Source organism: Cygnus olor, chromosome 10 (genome assembly GCF_009769625.2).
Source record: "Cygnus olor isolate bCygOlo1 chromosome 10, bCygOlo1.pri.v2, whole genome shotgun sequence".
In the NCBI taxonomy this organism is placed as follows: Eukaryota; Metazoa; Chordata; class Aves; order Anseriformes; family Anatidae; genus Cygnus; species Cygnus olor.
Window position 1 is genome coordinate 12,609,449 of NC_049178.1, and position 23,805 is coordinate 12,633,253.

The following is a 23,805-nucleotide window of genomic DNA, read 5'->3' on the forward strand; positions in this document are numbered from 1 at the left end:
CAGTAAAACCTCAGAAAATACACAGCTTTCTATTACTGTGAACAATAACTGGCTAAATATTGCTAATTGGCCACTCTGAAGCACCTGGAAAGTTCTCAGTTTGTAGCCTGTGCATTGGATTTTGCCCAGCCTGTCAGTGTCAGCTTTGATGAGCTGATCTCTTCAGAGAAATTGTTCATCTAAATTAAAAGGCAGGTGCCGCCTGGGAAGCATTCCATATAATGCACCTAAATAGCTAAACAGATTTACAATACGAGTATGCAGCTGGCTAATAGGTCTGAAACAATCTCCATGGACGTAATGTGACAGCAGAACCCAGCTAGCTGAGTTGTTCAAACTGAAACGCCTTGATTTTTCAGTATTTGTCTGTTGGTTTTCCCACTGCCTGGCATGAACCACCCAGGTCTCCACTCAGGGTGGTCAGGCACAGAGAGGGGAAGGCTTCATGCACTACCACTGTGGGCAGATTGAGCAGGGTTGGCTTCCCCATTTAGATCTGCAAATGTTGACTTGAATTTAAACTGGAAATGTCAGCATAGGTAAAGCCACAATCAAGTTTTCACTATTAAGTGCTTTACCTATGTTATTTTAATGTTGCTTCTCTGAAGCTGAGCAAATTGCTTCTATTTTCTAGCTTAAACTTATTCCTGGACGGTTGTATCCATTTGATCTCATCTGTCGTTCTGCTTCTGGAGCTCTTTTCCCAGTCAGTGAACTATGGTCAGGCCTTCTTAGCACAGAGTTTTGCTGTGTGAACTGTGCCAACCTTCTCTTCATATTCTTTCATTACTCAGGCTCTGAGCTCATTCTCTCTCTCTCCTCACTGTCTTTCTAGCCCTTCTTTGCAGCACTTTCGTGCCCTACTAAGATGAATCAGAAGCTGGTAACCAGAATCATACACTGTTTTCTAAATGAGGTCTCATTAGGGCCTCATGCACTGGTACTTTCCCATTCCTGTTTAAAATGCTTTTCCCAGTTCAGTAAAATGTTTGCCTTCTTTCAGCTTTGATTTAAAGGTTGCGTACCAGCTCATCTGTCATTTTAAGCTGATGAGCTCCACATTGGTAGCAGAAGTCTTGCTCTTAACTTGCAAGCGCTCAGCCTTGTCTTCTCTACTGCTGAACAGCATCATTGGCAGTCATGGGAAGTAGTGGGCTTTTTGGATAAAGGACTGTTTCTAAATATGGTGTCATAACCCTGAAATCCTGGGAGGTGTTAGCCCTTCCACCACTGCCAGATGCAGTCACCTTTCTAACAACGGGGGGAGTTGGTGGTACTGAAGTGACTCCTGCCTTCAGCTGCGTCTGATACCCACCTTTTCTCCTAATCCTGGGGTTGCATACACACCTCATCACTTGTTTTACTAGCATAATGTCTCACTTGTCATCCTATCAGGAACCAAGTTTAGGCCTGACTGATCTTCCACCAGACAGGATAGCTATTTTGCTGTATTCCAAACTTTTGCAAATGAATCTTGCTTGCAAAAGGAGGTCTGAACCCTGTGAGAGGAACGATGGGCAAGCTTCTTATTACCTACTTTTATAGCAAATTGTCTTGGAGAAATTGCAGCGCCTAGAGTTCAGCAGAGCATGCAATATGCTCCTATTATTTAGAGTCCTAGCGCTCAATTTTAGGGTTGAGGGCATCTGTCTGGAACAAGATTAACTGGCTTCTTTAGTAGTCATATGCAAACCATCTTTGGGCTCATGCTATCAGCTGTAGTTAGTTATGACCATCTCTGCAGTTATTTGGTCTATAAGAAAGCAATGATAATCTCTTTCCCAAAGAGAGTCTGGCTGTCCTGAAGCTTGTACTTAACATGAGACCTAGGTTTAAAGCAAATAAGCCTTCAGTCATTGCAAGTGAGATTAGAAGTCTTGTAAACTCCTTCACTGACTCACTTCTCAGTCTGGACATAAAACAAAGATCTCAAGGTGATAGCAGTACGTGAAGTGTGCGCTGGTTCTAAGAGTTGGGTTTTAGAGTCGTAGAATGGTGAAGAAAGGAAGAGAAGGTTGGCTTATTTAGGGCCAGAAAAATTCTTCGTGTCTGAAAAATTTAGAAAAGATGTTAATTACTGAATAAATTTCACAAGAACGTGGGTTGAAGCCCTTTACTTCTGGCAAGAAGAGTCAAAAAATATGTAATTTTGTCGGTATTTAATCATAGAATCATATGTTTTCCTTTGGATGACATGAGTTTTCCCTTGAATGACAAAGGATGTCAGTTAGCTTTGAGCCTGGAATGTCACTTCTTCCTCTAATACGTGATACGTGGAGGTGATGGTGGAGTGCAGACAAAACACTGATGATAGATGGCAAATGAAGATGGAGGGATCTTCAGAGCCATCTTCCTTCCCCTGGGTTGGCAAGAGCTATCATAAACTACTCCTGAGCAACTTGTCCAGCCAGTTTTTAGTGTCCATAGGATAATCTAGTGATTGAGATGCTGGCAGCATGGAAGGGAATCTGTCTCCAGGTGTCTTCCCTAAAGCATGCTCTGTCTTTTAACAGTATGGCAGTCTTACAGTGGCTCCATTTCTAAGAAATTTTTATTTTCGCTTTCAGATCATGTCACCATAAAGCTCGTAGTGCGTTTCCATGACATCTTCATTGCTTCTGTGGACTTCTCTTTCTATGACTGTGCTGCAGTGGCCCTGCTATGGAAATCAGCACCGTGAGCATCTGCTTTTTCTTGTCTGTAGTTATAGGGAGGGTGGCTGTCCTGTCCTGGGTCATCTTAGCAGCTGCTTTTCTACCACTCTTCCAGGTGCCAGAAATGTGTGAGCAGTCCCTGGGGATGTAACTGGTGCATCCAGCAGCACCTCTGCACCCACAAGGCAGCCTGCGAGGAAGGAATCATTATCTACAATGAAAGGGTATGTCTCCTCAGTCCGTCAGGGGTGAAGCAGCCTCTTGTGAAACATTGCTATGGGGTGTAATATGGAGTGTTTTTCTTCCTTGGGTTTTATTCTGCATTTTTCTTATTTCTTTCCTCTCACCCCACCATGTTGTTTTTCTCTAGGCCCAGCTGCCAACTTCAAGCGTGTTTCCTTCTTCAGCAGCTCCCCTCACCAAATCCTCTACCATAGCCCCTGTGGTGGCCACAAAACCTATCACTCCCCCTGTGCGTGTGGTACTGAGCACTGCGTCCCCCACAGAGCCCAACCACGTCACGCCCTCTGCAGCCTCGGATTCAATGACTGAGCCTACAGAAACCTTCAGCTACATGTCCTCAACTCTTTCAACCGAAGCAGTGTCTCTCCAGGCTGTCACAGAAGCCCCCCTGCCACCACCAGCAGACAAACCTGCTGTCACTCTGCCAGACACAACTTCTCCTGCTGCCCCTGTCCTCACCAGTCCGTCCAAAAACGGGGATCACGCAGCCCTGCCCACTGTAGGGCCAGCCACTGCCCAGGAGCCGTGGCACAGCGACCCACCCACCACTGCAGTAGCTACTCCTCTGCTCACAACTGCACCAGCAGTAACACCTTCCCCTCACATCACCAGCTTCAGGTGGCCTCCAAATTCTCTTCCTACCACCGAAGCCCTGACATCTGCCATCCCATCTCCCCAGCCCCCCAGCGAGGTGCCAGGGGAGACTGCCGTCTCTGATGACTCTCCTGGTTTGCTGGGAACCGAAATTCCTGCTTCAGAGCTCCCGCCATCAGCTCCCCCAGACTGGCTGCTGGGGGAAGACACGGAGCTCCAGGACACGGAGGACTGGATGGATTTGCTGCAGGCTGAGAATGACACGTCTCCCTTCTCTGCTTCCACTCTTCTGTCGGGTGATGGCGATTCTTCAGAGAGGGATGTCCCTGACTTACCCAGGATCCTCCACCCTGACCTTGACTATCAGTATGATGCCCCTGGGTTTTGGGAGGAGGTAGGTTGCTGGACTTCAGAGTCTGCATTTTAAGGCTGTAATGCTTTGAAATTTTGATATATATTTCTGATCTAATATTTCAGCACATAGGAGAGGTAGTGGTCTTGGAGAAAGTAGCAGGTGACTGCTGTAAATGCAGGGTGAGAAGTGGTAGCCTGAGGAAGAAAAACGTGTGGGAGATTCTCAGGTCTTGTAGAAAAGCTGCTGGCCTGAAGGTGGCAGCTGCTGGCCTGAAGGTGGCAGCTGCTGTGATGTCCAGCATATTCACAGCTTTCTGCTGTTCACCACTTTGGGCTTGCGCATTGCTTTCCTGTAACTCATAGTAAAGAAGCACTGATGTTTCTTTGCCCAGGCAGGGCTTTATTTCTCTGTTTGCCTATTGTTTTCTCTGATTTCCTCTGTCAGAGGTATGAAAGCTTCTCTCTCTAAAGATGTGTTTGTTTTCAGAATGAAGAGTTTAGCTGGGGTCCTGGTGCGTGTCCCTGTGTGCAGGGAATCCAGGGATCTTCGCTGTTTCCAGTCAATGTGGCAAGGAAGATAACCCTGCTAGGAAAGAACTTCCACCTCTACCAGGTAGTTAGCTGCTATTTCACGTCAGCGTTGACAGAATGTGTTAGTGCAGGGCACTGCTTGGGCAATCTGTCCGCTGGACTGCTACAAATAATTCTAACAGTTGTGAGGCTGCTGAGGTTTTTCCTGTTTTCTAGCAGAAATAGCCAGAGGAGTGACAGACTTCTGTGAATAACAAATTAGGTAGCTGGATTTACTGGTAGGTAGGAGGGCATGCAGAGAAAGGGAGGCTACAGGTGTGCACCAACCTGCTGCAGAAATCTGCACGTATTTGGATTAAGTTGCACCTGTGCTACACTGTAGATGGTAGTTCTTGGAGTAACTTCCTGCTGAATCTCTGCTGGTTGTTTTTGTCTCCACAAGCTAAAGATAAGTCATCTGTTCCCTTTCCTTTCTGGCCTGGTACTGTTGATGTGGTGGCTATTCTTGTCGTACCTGAAGCCTCCACAATGGGGAAAACCGGCCCTTGAAAGCTTCGTTCTCTGGGTGTGTCTCTGATAAAAATTCTTTGCTTCTTAAGACAGAAGGCTGATTTAGTAACCTTTTACAAACAACCGCCACAGAACATGCAGCCCACAGACTAATTGTTACTTTATATGTTAAACCTGATATACTTCTCTGCTCAGAGCAGCAGAGCTAGTTACAGATGCATATCCTTTTTTTTGACAGAACGTGCCCAAGCAACTCAATGGAAGGTTTACAGGAGAGAGAAGAAAAATACACTTAGTGTTTTTGAGGTGCACCGCCTCAGTCTGTGTACTCAACTCTTTGTTTCTGAGCTAGTGTTTCAGAGTTATATAGGCATAACCTCACATTCCCACTGTTTTTTCTTTAATTCTTCCTCCTGTGGAGACTTGTTCCCACACTGACATACATGTGGTGCTCCCTTCTACGTGTTTGTTTTGTGTTGGTTTGATTCTTTTTGTACATGGAGACAGTAACAGTGTAGAGAGCCTTCAAATACAGCATAGAATTGGAATAACAAAGAGAATGACTGGAGCACGCTGCCTGCACAGTAAGAGGCTTGGTAAAAGGCACTGAATTGGAGTGGCAGGAGCCTGCTGTCATGTAGCAGGAAGCTCCACATGATTAAGAAATGGTGCTGTATAAATCTTCTCCTCTGTAGGACCAGCAGTGGGACTATGAGTGTGTCCTGAATTTGGAGGGGAGGACAATGGTGATGGATGCTTATGTGGAAGGGGAAGAAACAAACCAGTCCCTGTGTTATATCACCTGCCAGCTGAACCAGGTGAGTGCTTGGGATGTGTGATGCCATTTCACAGGTTGCAGTGGTACTGGCTTTGCTCAGCTCGTTTATCTGACAGGCTAGGAGGCAAGCTCTCTGGGGAAAAGAGCATATTTTGCTAAAATATTTATACAGTATTTAGCACTATAGGGCTCTGTGGTGGTGCTGCCTGGCAGTACTGGTATTTCAGCTTGCAGAAAGATTGTGCAGCCTGAGCCCCGAGATCTGTTGCTGCATTTGATGTGGCACAGAATGGTGCTGGCTCAGAATCACCACTCGTTGCAACCTGCCAGGACACTGCAGCCTCCGCTATAGCTTGAGCCTCTGCTGTGTGCAGTTTCTGGGTCGTGACTTCCGCAGCGGTGGTTCTTTTGTGAAAAGAAAAATGCTATTAATGCCAATTTTTTTTCTTGGTGGTAGAGGCTAGCCTGTGGATTCTAAGAATAACAGGTGCAATCAATCAAAACAGCAATTTACATTTCTGGATTGTGTGTAGATTTTTCCATATGGCAAGATTTGCAAGCAGGGGTGATATTTTTAGTTCGCAATCTCGTATAGTCAAGGGAGAAGGAACAACATAGGCTTTTGCACACACAAGCCATGCAGACCAATTATAATGCTACATCTTCAGCTCAGCTGAAATTGCAGAAATGCCAGCTTGAGCAGTTTTTTGAGCAGGTGGCTTGTAATTAGAAATCAGACATTTCAGAATGCGTTTAGAAAGTTAGACAATTATTGGCACGAGCACACGCTTGTTTTCAACGTTCTTCCTGGTGAACCAATGTCAGCTGCTCTTTCTAGAGCAAAATGGTGCCTGAGTGAGCCAGCGAGGACAGGTCTGTGCTGCCACTGCCTGAGCAACGCTGCCTCAACTGCATTCACAGGACACATTGGCAGGCTGTGCGTGCCAGTGCTCTATGCAGGATGGATGTTGATTTTGTTTTTGTTTTTGCAACCTATTTAGCTGGCTTGTTTGTGCCTCCATTAAGTCCTTTGCTTTGATGGTCTTTGTCTTCGCAGTACAGCTATGCAGCACCTCAACTCGAATTCAACGCTGTGGTGTTTGTGCAGAGGCGACAACACCTTCGAGTGGACAGTGCTGCAGATCTCCACGGTAGGAATGCAACTCTGCAGAGACAGCAAGTGGGATAAAAGGGAATCAAGGAATCCTCAGCTTAGGCTTTTTGCATCTGTAGTAGTTCTATCACAGGGGGACTGAGGAAAACATACAGCCTCGGTTCTATCAGTTCTCACAGAGAAGGGAGGTGGAGGGGATTCTTTGTAAAACGCCAAGTGCTGGGATATTCTGTGCCTTAGGGGCTGTTTTCAGATGCCTCTGAATGTTTCTCTTTTGCAGTGACTTTTTACAACTGCTCCGTGGGACACACCGATTGTAGCCGCTGCCAAACAGCTGACTCGAAGTACAACTGTGTGTGGTGTGGAGGCAGCAACCCCAGCTGCATCTTCAGGGGCTCCTGCAAGGAAGAGATAGAAGACCTGTGTCCAGCACCGCTCATTCACTCTGTGAGTAACTCGCTCACTAGTGTACTGCACCTGGGGCAAGGAGGGCTGCGTTCTCCAGTTGAAACCAGAGGTCTGTGAACTCAGAGTGAACAGTGCGGCTCAGCAGGACATTGGCCATCTGAAGAGCAAGATAATCCTATTCTGCTCTGATCTCTCAGTGGTGTGAGGATGCTAGACTTGTGCTGGGCTTTCATTGTACTCATAAAGACCATTGGGGAAAGATGCATTTGTATGTCATGTGAGCTGAAACTGGCATGCCAGAAGGAGCTGAGTCATTCAGAAGCTGGAAAGGGTCCGCAGGTTGGATCCCCCAACTGTTCTGAGCCAGAGCCTGAACCAGGTTGGCCCAACTGAGCCTGGGGTAAAGGAGGGCAAAACCTAATGATAATGACACAGCAGGGATGCGAAAGGCATGACAGGTTACTGGGATTAATTATTTTTGTCTGTTTATTTTAAATGTTTCTTGCTAACTGCCACATGACAAGTGTCTGTAGCCATGTGTCCCTTTTGCTGTCAGCTTGTCCTCCCTCCAGTGGCACACAACGTCCATGTGCTGCATCTTGTCGTAGTTCACCTTGGATGCTGCTGAGGGACAGAGCTTTGAAGTTTGTGCAGCATGTGATTCATTGTCGTACTGATGCTGAGAGGGTAATGGTGCTTGCTGCTTCAACACCAGTAACATTTATCAGCTTGTGCATTCCCACTCTTCAGTAGAGATGCACTGTGGAGTGGTCAGCATGGTGATGAGAAGGCAAAGCAGGGCAGTCCTTGCCTGTACAAGTCTATAGTGGACTCGTACCCTCTGGGGAACTGCTGGCAGTGGTGAGGTATAGGAAAGAAAGCTCTGATTGTGGTGTTCTTTATGGCCTTTCTTCTGAGGATGCAACCTGGTACTAGTCCCAGTCACCAAAGGGAACCCGTACCAATGGCCAGGCCAGGCAGAGTTTGCAATGGGGCAGTTGTGAAGGGCCCGGTGCTGTAGATCAGTTACCAGGCTGAGGAGGTCTGAGATACTGTGACATTTACACGTGCGCGGGTGTCTTTGCAGGTGTACCCCCTGTCTGGACCAGTGGAAGGTGGCACTAGAATCACCATCACTGGCTCAAACCTCGGGCAGAAACATCAAGACATTGCAGAAACTGTCACTGTTGCAGGAATTCCTTGTGCCGTAGATGCTCAAGAGTATGAGATCTCTAGCAGGTAGAGTATCTGTGAACCTTCTCCCAGAGACAGGCACTGGCTTTTCCCTTGGCTGCTGACACCAGGCTGAGGTTTCGTTGCCTTTGCTGTAGCAGGTATCGAGCCTTGCCCATTCCCCAGGGAGTGCCCCCGAGTAAGGTCACTGATTAGTTATTCCTCAGGCAGTGACCTTGGGGAGATAAGTTTGTGTACAAGGCAACGACCAAACAGTGCCGCTGTATACTGAACACAGCTAGCCAGCTCAGGGAGTCACGGGCTCAGTTGCGGTTTCGTGGGTGTCTCTGTCACAGCTTTCTTTCAGTAATGCACAGGACATGGCTTGTTATAAGTGTCACTGCCAGGGAAATATCCTGGCCTTGTTAACGCAGGATGAGGATGGGGATGCGTGGTTGGAGGTGCAGCACAGTTCCTTGCCTCTGCTTGAGCAGGCGTGCCCCAAGGTGTTTTCCTTCACTTGCTAGCCAGACCTCCACCTCCCAGGAACAAGTCCAAGGAAAGGACCCTCTTAGCCAGGGACTGACAGGGGAGTCCTGCTGGGCCCTGTGCCATGCTTTGTTGGCTGGCAGGGCCTGGCAGCTCATGGTGCCTGTAAAAGTAGTGGCTACAAAGAGGATGAGAAGGGGCAAGAGTTCCTGCTGAATCCAGTTAATGTCGGTGATAAAGAGAATTGGGTAGTTGTGTGTCTGGTCAGGGAAGGACCATGTAACACTCAAGTGTAGTCAGGTGTTCAGAGGTGTGACTGGCACAGCTAGGAAGCAAAGAAATAAATATTTGAACAGTTGGCCTGTGGCAGGGCAGGTAGGTGGGAGCCTTGGACAAGGGAGGCAGAGGAGCCAAGCAACCAGCAGGAGATGAGGAGAGAAGAGCAGAGCAATTGTGAGTAACCTCTCATCAGAGCTATCACAAACCCATTTGTCCATTCCATGGTAGCAGTAGCTGTAGCACCCTTCCCCTGGGAGCAAGGTAAGATCCTGCTGGGAAGTGGCCTGCTGTGTTGAGCAGTGTTGTCCTGTCTGTGCTGCTTGTTTGTCTGGATCCATCTGTTTTCTGTTTTCATCCTAGAATTAGAGCGTAATCTTTCTTGGGTAGCACTGTCTTTGTTCTGTATGTCACCTGGCATCCCAAGGTCCTAGCTTGGGACTGGCTCCCTGCCAGTCCCTTCAAATTTCTGAGCCTTTTTGGTTGGGGGCATATAGCTGTGAACCTGGAACCCACTCCTGAGCAAGACCCAGACAAAATTAATCTCTTACTGCATAGAGAATCTGGCAAAAGCCTGCTGCAGAGCAAAGTTTTTCTCAGAGTAAATCAGTGCTCAAACAGGGCAGCAAGGAATCCTGCGTTAGAAGTATAACCTGATTTTTTTGCATTGTCAGCATCTCCCATACCAAATTACGGCTGGAAAAGGGACTGGGAAGAATGGGTGGTGCACACAGGGAGAGCTGGCAGATCCCAGAGGCTGCTGGCTGAAGACCAGCTAGACCTACAGCCTTGAGTTTTGTTTCTGCATCAGGCACAGTGCTAATGTGTGGATTGAGGTCACTCCAGATGTGACTGGTTTGATCACTCTGGACTGTAGCAGAGTTCTTGGCCTCTTCGTGCATCTGATACAGTGGGCTTCCTCCTGTCTGTCCCTGAAGAAGTGATCTTGGATAGAACGGGCCCGTTTGGAACTGCCCCCTGCTTTTTTCTGCTGCACCTAAACTAGCTTTTAAAGGAGTTTTTTCATGTTCAGTGGTATGTTCTGAGCACATGATAAGGCTGAAAGAGAAGGGAGCTGTGGTTGCTAGGTGGTTTTAGAACACAATGCAAAGCATACAGCTCGTTTTCTCTTCTGTGCTGTGACGCTGTTCTTGGATTGTCCTGCAGTATCGTGTGTGTCACTGGCGGGAGCTGGACGGAGAGATTTGGGCACGTGGTGGTGGAAGTGCCTGGAGGAGGACGTGGAGTTTCCGGGCATATTTTCACCTATCAGGTAATGTGGCTATTGCTTCTTTTATACCTCTCCCTATTCTTCCGGTATTTCTGCTAAAGAGCTGCCAATTGCATGAACTTCTAGATCTCTATCAGAAACTTGGTTCTGGTGTTTTTATCCAATTTATCTGGTCTTTTAGTTCTGTTTTCTTTGTTTTTCTTCCCTACTGCTAAGATTATAAGAACAGACATACTGGGTTGTACGAAGGATTCTGTAGTCTAGTGTTTTTGTTCTGTTTTGTTTTTTGACAGTGGCAACTTGAATACTTAAAGAGGAAAAATACTAGGTACTTCTCTGATTTGGAGATTTTTATTGGTGACTTAGCATACTGTTAAGACTTATAACCTTCCTTTTATTAATTTGCAAATTGCTGCTTGAAAAGTTTTTACTTCTGACCTTCAGCAGCTGGTGGCAGTAAGTCCGGTGTATGGAGAAGCTTCTTATTATTTTTAAACACCTTTCTTAAACACCTTTCTGATAAATTGTTGATATCTTAAACACAGCACCTATGAAATATTTAAGTAATTTTAAGATAGCATTACTCACATTTCAACCTTGCTCTACAACTTAGTTGTATTTGCCAAGTTGCACGTCTCCCATTTCCCTTGGGAAGAGGAAAGATGTCTGAAAAGTCTTAGGCTATTACATTTTGGCTGTATAAAACCATTTTGTATATTGGATTGTGCTTGTTTTTGCTCTTTGTTTTGGTTCTGTTATCACCATTTGAGGCACGGTGATTAGAACTGCATACTTACGTTCAAGATGTGAGTGCAACAGGAATTTGTACTATCATATATTTTTTTTAGTTCTCAGTTCCCTTCCCAGGAATTCATAATGCTTGGTGTGTTTTTATTGGGCTCTGTGCTTACAGAGTTGTTATAGGCGCTAAAGCACTCCTGAATGGGCAGTAGCTATATCAAAGCTCACAACTGGGCTGGCTTCATTGTTGTAGTCTTTCTGCTCCTTCTCATTTTATGTATCTTGCTTTTCATTTATCATTTATCAGTAGCGACTTACTTGTGCCACTCTGTTACCTGGTTCCTCTATTTTTTTTTCTGCACCTCGTGGGACTAAGTCATCGTTACTGTGAATAATTTATCAAATTTCATTTCTCCTTTCCAGGTGACCTAACAGCATGTTTAGCAGCTCAGGCCTTAAGACAAATTCTTAAGGCTCCCTGCTGGTAATCTCTTCATCTACTAGACAAACAGACAATTTACTTGCTGCCTTGTATTTCCTAACTTGAGTTATTAATCCAGTTACTGATCTGAACAATCCCTTTGAACTGTTAATCCTAGGGTTTGTGTGTGAGGCTCACAGCTCTGCTGTCTGCAGCATCTGTCTGCCTCTTGCATTGTGGAAAGACAAGTCTCTGATTCGCGTTTCTTGCTAGTGTGGTTGATCCCTCATCTCTTGGTGCCATTTCATAGCAAGGTAGCAGCCGGAGCCTAGCTGATAACTGCATGTGACTGGGAATCTATAGCTTGTGTTTTCAGAGCACTGGAGATCACTGCTACTTTCTTTCCTTGCCTTATTTTGTGAGGTTCTGGTCACTAATCTCTCTTTTTTTTTTTTTTTTTTTTTTTTTTTTCCCCTTCTAGAACCCGGAGCTGAAATCCATTGTTCCGACTCAGGGCCCCAAAGCAGGAGGAACCTGCCTTACCCTTCTGGGCTCAAAGCTGCTGACTGGACATCCTAGTGAGATCAGCGTCCTGCTTGGAGACCTCCCTTGCCGCATGTAAGATCAGAGCCTGCTGTGCTGTGCTGGCTGTGCACTGCCCCAAGTCTGCCCCAGAGCCCTGCAGGGTTTTCACCATTAAATTTAGGAAAATACGGGAACAGGTTCACAGGCTGTCAGCAAGGAGCAAGGCATAGCACTATAGAACCTGTCTCTGCAGCGGCTGTATTTAATCCTTTGTTCTCTTTTTTTGTCTCTCCAAGCCTCTCTGAGATGACAGAGGATCAGTTGGCATGTCAGACGAGTCCCAGCAATGTGTCTGCAGAGCTACCAGTCACTATCAAGTATGGGGACCAGGAGCGGAGGCTGGAAGGATCCCTCTTTAGATATACTCTGGATCCCAACATCACTTTTGCAGAGCCACCTAAAAGCTTTCTCAGGTACAAAGACTGAGTGCTTGCACCATCCCCGATGCTGTGTGCCATGACAGGCAGGTGCTACAGCACCAGTGGCATCTGTTTGTTGAGCTGCACTCTGGAAAAAGCCAGGCTGGTAGGAATGGGCATAAACGGAAGGGTGGGAGCATGGGCATGACAGAGCTAATGAATAATAGGTGCGTGAGACTGGCTGCTTTTCTCTTCCAGCGGAGGGAGAGTGCTCAGAGTTCACGGATACAACTTGGATGTTGTACAGAGACCGAAGATTCGAGTTACAGTCTCTCCATCTGAACGCCGGCGTCGAGGAGTGGGGCGATGGCGCAGAATAATCCCAGATACCGAGTGCCCTGAGGGTTCTCTGTGCAGCATCCAGCAGGTAGCGTGGCAAAGTGCTCAATGGAGCTGAGGGTTCATAAGGGCTGGTGTGTTGTGCTGCAAAGGTGGACTTTCTGTCCCTAGGGCTTCTGGACCCCTTGCTGTTATCTGCTCAGTTCTCACCAACTAACAGTCTTGGCCAAACGGAAGCGATCTCTGCCAGGCTGAAAGGTTAAGCACTTTCACAAACATTTGCATGAGTTGGGTTTGCCTCTGCTTAGAGATGTGCGGGGCTTGTGATAGGAGACAAACAGCAGAGCAGCAGCGTGGAGATAAAGAAATCTGCAGTTGAGCCAGAGAGCTTGTCTAGCTCAGCATGTCCATGCTCCAGACTTTCTTTTTGCATAGTTCAGGTCTGTCTTTAGAGCTCCTGGGCTCTTTCACTCTGAGATATAAAACCAGGCAGAGTTCAGTGAAATGACCAATTCCACCAGCATTTTTCTGTTCTCCAGATGTCAGCGTCCTGAGATGAGTCACTGCTCAGGTCTTGATCTGACCATCAAAACTGCAGAGTTTGCAGCAGAATTTGCAGAGTTAGAGGGTATTTGGTAGCCAAAGTACAACAAGGGTTTGCATTCGTAGTGCAAACAATGGAGGGCTTCCTGTACATAAACTTGGAGGCCTTGTCTTTGTTTTTTAATCTCCCAGTGTGCTGTGAGGTAATCATTTGACATTTCATCTGGCATTCTGAGAGATTTGGTGAGGATGATGCTCTGCATATTCTTATGCATATATGAAAATTGCTCTATGTAGGAATTTTTTTCTATGTTAAATCCCTTCCAGGTTTGTGTCTTAAAGATGTGGAGCTGAATATGCTCCTGGAGGACATGCGCTACTAAAGGCTGTTTTTCCCAATGTTCTTAAGAAGGCATTTGTGGCTGTGAATTCCTCTGGGGGAGAGGAAAAAAATGACTAATGCTCTCATCACATGTATAGAACATACGTAATCCAGCAAGGGACACTTCTTTCACAGAAGCATTCAGGTTAGGAAGTCTGCAGTGCCTTGAAGGTCTTTGGTCCCCTTCTGTCAGAGCAGGGAGATCTAAAGTTGATGCTGCTCCAGATTTTGCTGCTGTGGGAACATTGGAGCTGATTTCCACTGCTGAAACCTAGGTACCTGCAGCAAAACCAGTGCTCTGAAGACTTTCTTTAGAGGAACATGGGAAATTCCTCAGATCTTGGATTTTTCTCTCTACAATTAGCAGAGCTTTTCTGGCATTGCTCCAGGTAAGAGGAGCACAGACTGGCCCCAGATTGCGCAGGGTTTGAAAACATTGCAGAGGTGCAAGAGAAGTATTAGCATTTCACTACTAATGCTTTTTTTTTCCCCTTTGGCATTTAGTTTGAAGAACCGTGTCTTGTTAACTCCTCCTACCTGATCCTGTGCAAAACTCCAGCCATTAACCTGCTACTGCGGAGTGTCCACGTCAAACTGGAATTTATTCTGGATAATTTGAGCTTTGATTTCAACTCCTTGCATCCCATGCCCTTTTCTTATGAAGTCAACCCCATCCTCAAGCCACTGAATGCTGAAGACCCCGCCAAGCCGTATCGTCACAAGCCAGGAAGCGTCATCTCTGTGGAGGTAACACAAGAACTATCTAGAAATAACATATGCTGTACAAAGTTGTTGCTAACCTGAAGCTGTTTTAAATTGGCAACATGCAGCTTCCAAGGTTTTTAAAGCATTTGACAGGCTTGCAGCCTGTCACAGCACATCTGCTTTGGGCTCTGAGAAATGGCACATCAGAGGAGGAAAAAGGAGTGCATCAAAAAAGCCTCTCGAGACCATAAATCATTTAGGGTTTCATAGGGCTCATGGAAACTTCCATAGGTTTTTTATTTTTTGTCCTAATGTGAATTAACACTATTTGTGTATGAGATATTAGTACCAAAAAACCCACCAATACATTCTATTCTCAGCTGCCATTTTTATGACATCTTAAAATTTCTCTATAAGTAACTTAAGAGTGAAAAAAAATATTAGGTGGAAATAGGAAAATCATTGTTTAAAGAGGATGCAAAAGGGCAGAGTGGCAAATGGTTTTTTTTCTGTATATGTGAGGAAAAGGCTCTGTGATATTTCTCTTGTATAGACAGGTACTCTCTAGTCCAGTAGCAATTAAGAAAGGTAGTGGCTGCAGCTGGAGACGTGCACTTTCTCCACTCGATCTTTTCAATCACAGAGTGGAGATTGTTTAGCTTACAAAATGAACTTGTGCAGCCAATTCAGATGGGAACCCAGTCAGGGAAGAAAAAAAGCTCCTCTCATCATGTGGTGCTGGTCTCCTCCATCTTCTCTGGAGCCATGGACAATGCAGAGATGCTTTTTAGCCCAATTTGATGTGCTGTTCCACCTCTGTTCCAGGGGGAAAATCTAGATCTGGCCATCTCCAAGGATGAAGTTATGGCCATGATTGGGGAAGGAATCTGCGTGGTGAAGACACTAACAAGGAATCATCTCTACTGTGAGCCTCCTTCTGAGCAGCCAGCTCCGCGGCACCGCACAAAGCGGGAGGGCACTGACTTGCTCCCAGAGTTCACGGTAGGGAATGAGCAACAAATCATGTCATAAGTGGGTGCACAAGCAAGAAGTAGTGATGGAAGCAGGGAGTGGGACAGGAAGTAAGAGAAAGACAAAAGTCATAGTGGCAAGGAGCTGCTTCTATTCTCAACTCTACCCTTAACTGCCAAACAGTGTCTGGAACAAACAGCGCAGCTGGATTCAGGAGCTGTGCCGTGGGACGTAGCCTTACTAGAGAGCTGTATGCCACCTGTACTCGTTCTGGAGTAGCTGTGTGTCTTTGCTTTTTGTTGCTGCACTGAGTTTACATCACAGCACATGTTTTTGCTCCAGGTACAAATGGGAAACCTGAACTTCCTCCTGGGCCGAGTACAGTATGACACAGAAAGCCAGCTCACCTTCCCACTGGAGGCACAGATCGGTTTGGGTGTTGGTGCGTCCTTTGTGGCACTTGTCGTTCTGGTCATTGTTTTCATATACAGGTGAGAGGCTCTGGCATTGTATGGGAGCTTTAACTTCTCTACGTTATTCAGTGGATGTGGTCAAGCCTGTATATCCTGGGCCTAAACAAGGTCCTAGTTTTCTTTATTTTGTGGCAAATTGTGAGCCCCTCATGTTGTTGGACATGTGAGGCATAGGGATGGTGTGTCTGCTCATCACAGCCTGTGTTGTGATTCATTCAGAGCACTCGCCTAATGGGTGCTCCAAGGGACATACGTAGTTATAGAACATGGTTTGGTGTCCTGTAGAGGTGGTGTTTAGTAGAAATCACCTCAACAGCATTGCCCTGGAGTCCTTGGCAGCAATACAACAGCTGGCAAAGACTATCCCTGGGCTAAGATCACTGGGAACAATTCTGTTTCTTACTACAGGAGGAAGAGCAAACAGGCTCTGAGGGATTACAAGAAAGTTCAAATCCAGCTGGAAAATCTAGAAACAAGTGTTCGGGACAGATGCAAAAAGGAATTCACAGGTTAGTCGCAGAGCTCCTACATTCCTGCAGCTTCAGGAAAGTTTGAAGAACCACACAGAGCCCTACCATTCTTTTCATTCCTGCATACTTGTTTGGGTAGCTCAGGACAGGCAATAGCTTTATCCTGTGCTAGTGTATTGAAACATATAGCCAAATTTGTGTATTTCATTCTTCTCTTTAATTCAGAACACAATGATATATACAGACCCCTCTGATTCTCCAGTCCATCCTCCAGACTCAGATGAAGAGCTAAAGGTCAAGACAGCGCACGTGGAGAGACCTTAAGTACAGCTAGTCCAGTCTGTGTGTAGAGCAAGTCGAGTTACACTCCATATCTTGAGTCTGTAAACCTTGTACTCCAGCTGCCTACAGCTGTGAGCCCTTGTGTGGGGCATCTAGGGCTCTAAAACTTGTGCAAGCTACTCAGATTGTAATCTCTAACTAATGGGGGAAGCAGTGAGGATCAGGAGATCTCTGGTACTTTGTGTATAGATAATGCCCGTAACCACAGATTGGTGCTGAACAATGGCTTCCTTTTTATAAAACTGGAAGCCAGACCCTAACTGTAAATGAGAATAATCACCGAATTCACCTGCTGGTTCCCAATGTAGTTCCTCCCAGAGCCTAGTCTAGTGATGAATATTCCTGCAATGGGACTCCAATGTGACTCTTCTGACAGGAAACATCCTTCCTCTTCTTCAGTCCCATCCTGCTGGCCCTAGTTCCTGCCTGCACTCACCTCATGCTCTGTACCATCGCTTGTGTGATCATGTGGTCAACATCACGGGCGTTTCCTTTCCCCCAGACCTGATGACTGAGATGATGGACCTCACAAGCGACCTCGTGGGCACAGGCATCCCCTTCTTGGACTACAAGTCCTATGCGGAGCGCATTTTCTTCCCGGGCCACCGTGAGTCACCGTTGCAAAGGGACCTGGACATCCCCGAGTGCCGACGGCAAACGGTGGAGCAGGGCTTGGTCCAGCTCTCCAACCTGCTCAACAGCAAGCTCTTCCTCACCAAGGTAAGGTCCCTCTCTCTGCTTGCAGCATGCTGTGGGGTCTGGGCCACGTTGCTGGCAACCGGTGGCAGGAAGCAGGCAGTGCTCATTAAAGTTCGTTCCTGATTAGCCCCCTCTGAAGCACCACTGCTTTCAGGAGCCAGTAGGTGGGACTGCCTTGTTTTCAGGGGATTCACACACTGGTTTCTCTCTCTCTCCACCAGTTCATCCACACTCTGGAAATCCAGCGTACTTTCTCTCCGAGAGACCGGGCCTATGTGGCATCATTGCTCACCGTGTCTCTGCATGGGAAGCTGGAGTACTTCACTGACATCCTCAAAACACTCCTGAATGACCTTGTGGAGCAGTATGTGGCCAAGAACCCCAAGCTGATGCTGCGGAGGTGAGTGAGCCAGACATGGTCCCGGTGTTAGATACATCAGGGGACCTTTTTGTCCAGCTAGCAAGCTCTGAAAAACTGCTGTGGGTAAAATAACATTGTGGCATGGACTGCAATTGTAGGGCCAGTGTGTGTCAACGTACGTCAAACAGGAGAAAGCAGTATCAATAATACCCCTCACCCCATCAAGTAATTGGCAGGGAGAAAAGGAGGAATGGTGTGAGAAGAGTAAGAAGCTGAAGTTGCCCACCCCAAATTCTTTTCTTCACCTATTCTTTTGAAGCTGCTGTGTGTTAGCTTTCTCCTTGTGTTCAAGTACTGCAGCTCTGTCAGATCTGCTGTTTAGAGGTCTCTGGGACTCCCAATCCTGCCATGTTTGGAAACTAAATTGAAATATCTCCTGTGTTCGGATCCCCATTAGCTCCTGTCCAGTGTATCCTTCTGATCTGAACAAATTTCTCTTGTTTTGAGACCTGACAGAGGCTATTCTCTATCCCCTTTGTCTCTTCTGTCATTTGGTGCCTCCTTCAGGCTGAAAAGAGCTTCAAATAAGAAGTAGGATCAAGAGCGCTAACCTGACTGGTCCCTAAAGTATTTTTTCCTTTTCCTTCCTCCCTCGATCCTGTATCATCATTTAGTGTGCTCTTTTCTCACCTTTTCTCAAAAGGAGCGATCTTTATCTCCAGTTACCCTTCCTGCTGTGCAGTGTATCTTTGTGACCAACCTCATACTCTCTTTCAGGACAGAAACAGTGGTAGAGAAGCTGTTAACCAACTGGATGTCCATCTGCCTGTATGCATTTGTGAGGGTGAGTTCTTTGTCCCTTTGTGAAGTGAAGGGGCCAAAAGAGGGGAGGCAGCCACAGCTTTGCTTTGTGCCTCACTCTTCGCTGAAATGGTGCTGGAGTCATCCTGTATTTCAGGGAAGAGAGAGGCTTAAATCAGCATCGATGCCACTCCCTGTTTCCAGGGAGGGGGCAGCAAGGAGAGTCCCTCTGATTAGCAGCATGGAGACAGTGATGCTGTGGTCTTGTACATCCAGCTGGTCCTTAGCCCCTGCAATTTCCCTGTGCTTGGAGCAGGAGCCGTTGGCAGAGACTTTGCCTGCCTGCAGTGGTTTAACTGCTGTATCACTGGTGTCCTCTGTCCTGCTGCTCCTCTGCTTGGTGTCTGTGTTTCCAAGCTGTTGGGTTCTGCTGGGAAGAGCAAGGTGAATTTCTCTTGGGTGAAGCTCCTTCCTTTCTGTGCCAGGACTCTGTTGGGGAGCCACTTTACATGCTGTTTCGAGGAATCAAACACCAGGTGGACAAGGGACCCGTTGACTGGGTGACAGGGAAAGCCAAATATACCCTGAATGACAACCGGCTTCTGAGAGAGGACCTGGAGTACCGGACTTTGGTAAGCACCAAATCTTTTTTCCCCTCTGGGCTCTCTGGTGTGGCAGAGTTTAATGTCCTCCTATTTAAGGCAGAAGCACAATGTCCTGCACAATGTCCTCCTCTTTAAGGCAGAAGCACAACCTCCTAGGAGCCAGCTTTGTCCCAGCAGCATAACTCAGTAGCTGAGCAAGAGCCCTGCTAAATCAGATAGTTTTGCCCTAGGCTGATAGGAGCCATCACCACAGTAATCTGGTGTATGTTCCATGCTCTGTGTCTAGAAATAAGGGGATGAAATTGCTGATGGCACGTGGAAGCCTAGAGCTCCCTAGAGCTGTTAAACCGACTTCCAGCTCTCAAGGGAAGGCTGGGAACACGGTGTTTAACAACCTGTAGAATTTTGTTTTCTGAAACTCCTCCAGTGAAAGAGTTAGCTGTTAACGTGCTTTAATGCCAGCCATCAAAGGTGTAAATGTGTCAGATTTTGCGTAGCAACCTTATGAGGAGCTGTGACCTTTTCTTTTGTTCCGCAGACTTTAAACGCTTTGACACAAGCAGGAGTTGCTGCAGGAGGGGCAGAGGACTCCCAAGGGATTTCTGCAAAAGTGCTAGACTGTGACACTATAACACAGGTGAAGGAGAAAATCCTAGACCAGATCTATAAAGGGACACCGTACTGTCACCGACCAGACCCAGACACCCTGGACCTTGGTGAGTAAAACTTCTTGGTGCTAAGACTCAGTGAGGAAGTGGAGGAGAGTGGTCATGTGCTGTCTGTGCAGAGCACGATTTTCTGCTGAGCATGCAGTGTCCCTGAGCAGTGATCTTGCACTCTGGCTGGACCCAACAGGGCACGATGCAGGAAGGACTAAGAGCAAGAGGTAGGGGTGGGAAAGAAGCAAGTCCAGCCCCTTCAATTTCATGGTGCTTGGTGTTCTTTGCCAGACCTGGCCCATGACAATGGCTTAGGTAAGGGCACAGGAAAAAAAAAAAAAGGCATGAGAAGGTATGGAAAGGAAGATAATTTCAGTGCAGAGTTGCTATGGTCATGAACTGGCTCTTCCTGCCAGTGGAGTCAGTGGTAACATCTAAATAGTGTCTGTGAGGGAAGATTTTGTCCCTTTTCTGGCTTAGTGTTTTGCTAGCTCAGGTTGAAGCACAATAGACTTCAGAGATGCTTCAGCTTAACTTGTTTTTTGTTTCTTTGCTTGCTATCTGTGTTTTAATGACTGTAGAGTGGAGGTCAGGGCTGGCAGGTCATCTGATTCTGTCTGATGAGGATGTGACATCTGTTGTTCAAGGAACTTGGAAACGCCTGAACACTCTTCAGCATTACAAGGTCAGAACTGAGTCTACCATTGCCTTGTCTCCCCTTTAATATTCTGTACACTGGTACACTCCATTTGTGGCTCTGGCTCCTCATGGATTACTTTAAAAACGTCAGAGCTTTCCTGCAGCAGCATATTCAAATTAAGTCAGTGCTGTGTCCTGCACTGTGACTTCTCAAGCAGCAAAACCCCCTCCTGAACCTGTACCTGAGACCTGGGCATGCCTAGAGCTTTTGGGAGGAGACACTGAGTGTATGTTGCAGTGAAGGCAACCCTGCTGGATTCATTAACATTCCGGTCCAAATCAGTTAGTAGGTGATATCACGCTGGTCTGTGATGTAGTTTTTAGGACTGGAAAGAGTTGGGGTTTTTAACTGTCTTGCACTTGTGTGTCGTATTGTGCACCAATATGTCACACCTTGCTGCCACGCGTTCTAGATGTGAATGACGTCAAGCCTGGGGCATTACCATTTTTATAATGTTCTGTACATCGGTTTTTCAATCTGTACAAATAAGGTTCTCCCACCATCAGGACAGATAGTGACAGTGCCCCGAGATCCCTATTTCTAGTAATGGTACAGTGTGTTCAGTTTGTTTTGCTGTACAAGCACTTGCCTGTTGTGCTGATGAGAGATGTGCTGTTTGTTCTGAATGTTGATTTTTGCTTGTGTGCAGGTGCCTGATGGAGCAACAGTAGCACTGGTCCCTCGCCTGACCAAGCACATCCATAGAGAGAATCAGGATTACATCCCAGGAGAGAGTGAGTTTGATGTCCTCTTCTTATGAAATGATTTCACAGCACCTGTCAAGTTGGTGGGACAAGACTTGCTATAGCCCTAGCTTTATGCTGCTATGGAAGACTGATATGTGATTTGAACCCCCGTAGGATTGTCAGGAAACTGGAAGTCTGGGCAGGAAAAATGAAGGAAAAGCAATAGAGTACATAAGCAGAGAAAAGCCAGGCTAGATGTGAAAATGCAGGATAAGTAGAATTCTCTAGTACTGGCTGTAGTGCTGGGCACAGTCCACAGCTTGTAGGAATCTTCAATAATTTTGTGTGTTGACCTGGAACAGGCCACCAGGGGTGGGGGATCTGTGTGTGGGAAATTCCCAAGACTTTGAAGGCTTTGAGTGGACAAAAGCAACCTGATGCAGCGCTAGCAATAGCTGTACTCTGCACAGGAGGCTGGGTGGAGGCCTCCAGTGGTTCCTTCCCTTAGGAGTGTCTATCAACCTATCATACTGTGAAATCCACTTTCTTCCTTGAGCATAACCTGGCCAAGCTCCACTGTGAGAGGGCTGACACTTGTCTCTAAACAACTGTTCCATTTAGAAACACCGATGCTGGAGGATGCAGATGAAGGTGGGATAAAACTTTGGCACCTGGTAAAACCAACAGAAGAGCCAGAGCTTCCCAAGCATCGCCGTGGGAGCTTAAGAGATCGGGAGCGAGCCAAGGCAATCCCAGAGATCTATCTGACACGTCTGCTCTCTATGAAGGTGAGAAGCACAGATTGTGTTGGGCTTGGGATCTTGCCTTCTTTCATATCCCCCTGACAGATTACAGGGACGTGTGTGAAGATGAAGAGCCCCTTTGGGGCTGGTTTGGTGCATGTGCTAGTTGGTTCCAGCTGGGTTCCTCAAGGGACAGCCCCGGCACTTTGCCAGGCAGTGCCTGTGTTCTGCCCCCAAACTTCTCTTGCTGCTGAGCAAATCCCTTCTGTTTGTTCCTGTCTGGCCGAACGCAGCCATTGGCAGTCAGCAATCCCCCTCCGCTGGTCAGTCTCTACAGTGCAGTTCCATCCCTTTATGTCGCAGGCTCTCTCTCCTCTAGTAAGCCTCTGTACTGGCTCTAAGTATGTCTGATTCCCCTCTGCGTTTTGGTTGTTCGTGCGCTTTCCCCTGGCCTTTCTTCCAGAAGCTTCTGGGGCCTCATTTCTCCATTGCTGCTGCTCCTGCAGTGGATGTGAGGTAGCTTGGGACCAGTGAGAGGAGGTCGCTGAGCAGAAGAGGGTAACCTCTCGTCGCGAGGCCTGGGCTCCCCATGTTCCTCTGGCTGTGCTGACTCTGTCCTGCTTGGTTCTCCACAGGGCACCCTGCAGAAGTTTGTGGATGACTTGTTCCAGGTGATCCTCAGTACCAACCGCCCCGTCCCTCTGGCAGTCAAATATTTCTTTGACCTGTTGGATGAGCAGGCATTACACTACGGGATTGCAGATCCTGAGACCATCCATATCTGGAAGACAAACAGGTACGGTGGTCTGTGAGCCCCGACAGAGGCACTGCTAATCTGGTTGGAGCTGCCCCCTTACATAGAGAGACACCTTTGTCTTCTGAGGAGCAGCAAAATGGGAGTGCAAGGCAGCAAAGCACAGTGTGAAAAGGTGGTTTTGCTGAGAGGGAGAAGCTGGGAGGGGACCAGTATGACCAGTAGCATGTGCAGAATATCTTCCAGCACCACAGCTGCCTTCTTTGCTGATAAGCTGCCACGTTTCCATCTTCTCTGCAGCCTGCCCCTGCGGTTCTGGATTAACATCATCAAGAATCCCCAGTTTGTTTTTGATGTGCAGACGTCAGATAACGTAGATGCTGTGCTTCTGGTCATTGCACAGACCTTCATGGACTCCTGTACGATTGCTGACCATAAGCTAGGACGGGTAAGTGCGGAGGTAGAAGCGCGTAGGTGGCACAGGCAGCCTGAGCAGCACTGACACATTAAGGCAGTTGTGTCTGCACGGTTGCACTGAGACACCCCACCAGGCCCACTCCTTGCTCTCATGTGCCAGGGGTCCCTTCACCAGTACACGGTTCCTCAGACTGTGTTACTAGGGAGAGAGTCCAGTATTTAAAGTGCCCCTCCATGCAGAGGGCAAAAGTTCCCAGTCCTGAACAAATAACAGAGAATAGGATGGTGTCACCCGCTGAGGATAGCTCACAGCATGATGAAGGAGCTTTTTGTAATCAATTCTGGTTTTGGATGTTCAAGGACTCTCCAATCAATAAGCTGCTCTATGCCCGGGACATTCCTCGCTACAAGCAAATGGTGGAAAGGTAAGGAACGAATGGGGGAGTTGTAGTTTAAGCAGTAAGAAGGAGGCTGGGAGGAACGTGAAGATAACTGCCTGTGTACTGCTGTAGGTATTATGCGGACATTCGTCAGACCATCTCTGCCAGTGACCAGGAGATGAACTCTGCCCTGGCTGAGCTATCACGGGTAAATAAAGTTATTTATTTCAGAAATCACCCTGGCCCCTCATCAGTGCATGCTATAGAAAGTCGGTAATGCAAAGATCAGATATTCCAGCTGTGTGCAGAAATA

The 23,805-nt window shown here is 47.1% G+C and overlaps 1 protein-coding gene across 8 annotated transcripts in view; it reads left to right on the forward strand.

The window, feature by feature from the left end:
- Positions 1-23,805, forward strand: part of PLXNB1 (plexin B1) — a 95,162-nt gene that overhangs the window by 47,566 nt on the left and 23,791 nt on the right. For all 8 annotated transcript variants that reach the window (XR_005822998.1, XM_040568914.1, XM_040568915.1 and 5 more), the window contains exons 9-36: positions 2,568-2,676; positions 2,770-2,878; positions 3,025-3,885; positions 4,333-4,458; positions 5,582-5,704; positions 6,722-6,815; positions 7,059-7,225; positions 8,274-8,425; positions 10,292-10,397; positions 11,999-12,135; positions 12,339-12,515; positions 12,720-12,888; positions 14,230-14,472; positions 15,256-15,432; positions 15,745-15,893; positions 16,284-16,384; positions 17,190-17,407; positions 17,608-17,786; positions 18,525-18,591; positions 19,034-19,180; positions 19,692-19,869; positions 20,394-20,497; positions 21,162-21,246; positions 21,820-21,986; positions 22,577-22,737; positions 22,996-23,143; positions 23,473-23,537; positions 23,625-23,700. Coding sequence is in view for 7 of the 8 variants with exons in the window: in XM_040568914.1 (XP_040424848.1) it covers positions 2,568-2,676; positions 2,770-2,878; positions 3,025-3,885; positions 4,333-4,458; positions 5,582-5,704; positions 6,722-6,815; positions 7,059-7,225; positions 8,274-8,425; positions 10,292-10,397; positions 11,999-12,135; positions 12,339-12,515; positions 12,720-12,888; positions 14,230-14,472; positions 15,256-15,432; positions 15,745-15,893; positions 16,284-16,384; positions 17,190-17,407; positions 17,608-17,786; positions 18,525-18,591; positions 19,034-19,180; positions 19,692-19,869; positions 20,394-20,497; positions 21,162-21,246; positions 21,820-21,986; positions 22,577-22,737; positions 22,996-23,143; positions 23,473-23,537; positions 23,625-23,700 (4,595 nt within the window). In the remaining variant the exon portion in view is untranslated. The remainder of the gene's footprint in view (positions 1-2,567; positions 2,677-2,769; positions 2,879-3,024; positions 3,886-4,332; positions 4,459-5,581; positions 5,705-6,721; positions 6,816-7,058; positions 7,226-8,273; positions 8,426-10,291; positions 10,398-11,998; positions 12,136-12,338; positions 12,516-12,719; positions 12,889-14,229; positions 14,473-15,255; positions 15,433-15,744; positions 15,894-16,283; positions 16,385-17,189; positions 17,408-17,607; positions 17,787-18,524; positions 18,592-19,033; positions 19,181-19,691; positions 19,870-20,393; positions 20,498-21,161; positions 21,247-21,819; positions 21,987-22,576; positions 22,738-22,995; positions 23,144-23,472; positions 23,538-23,624; positions 23,701-23,805) is intronic.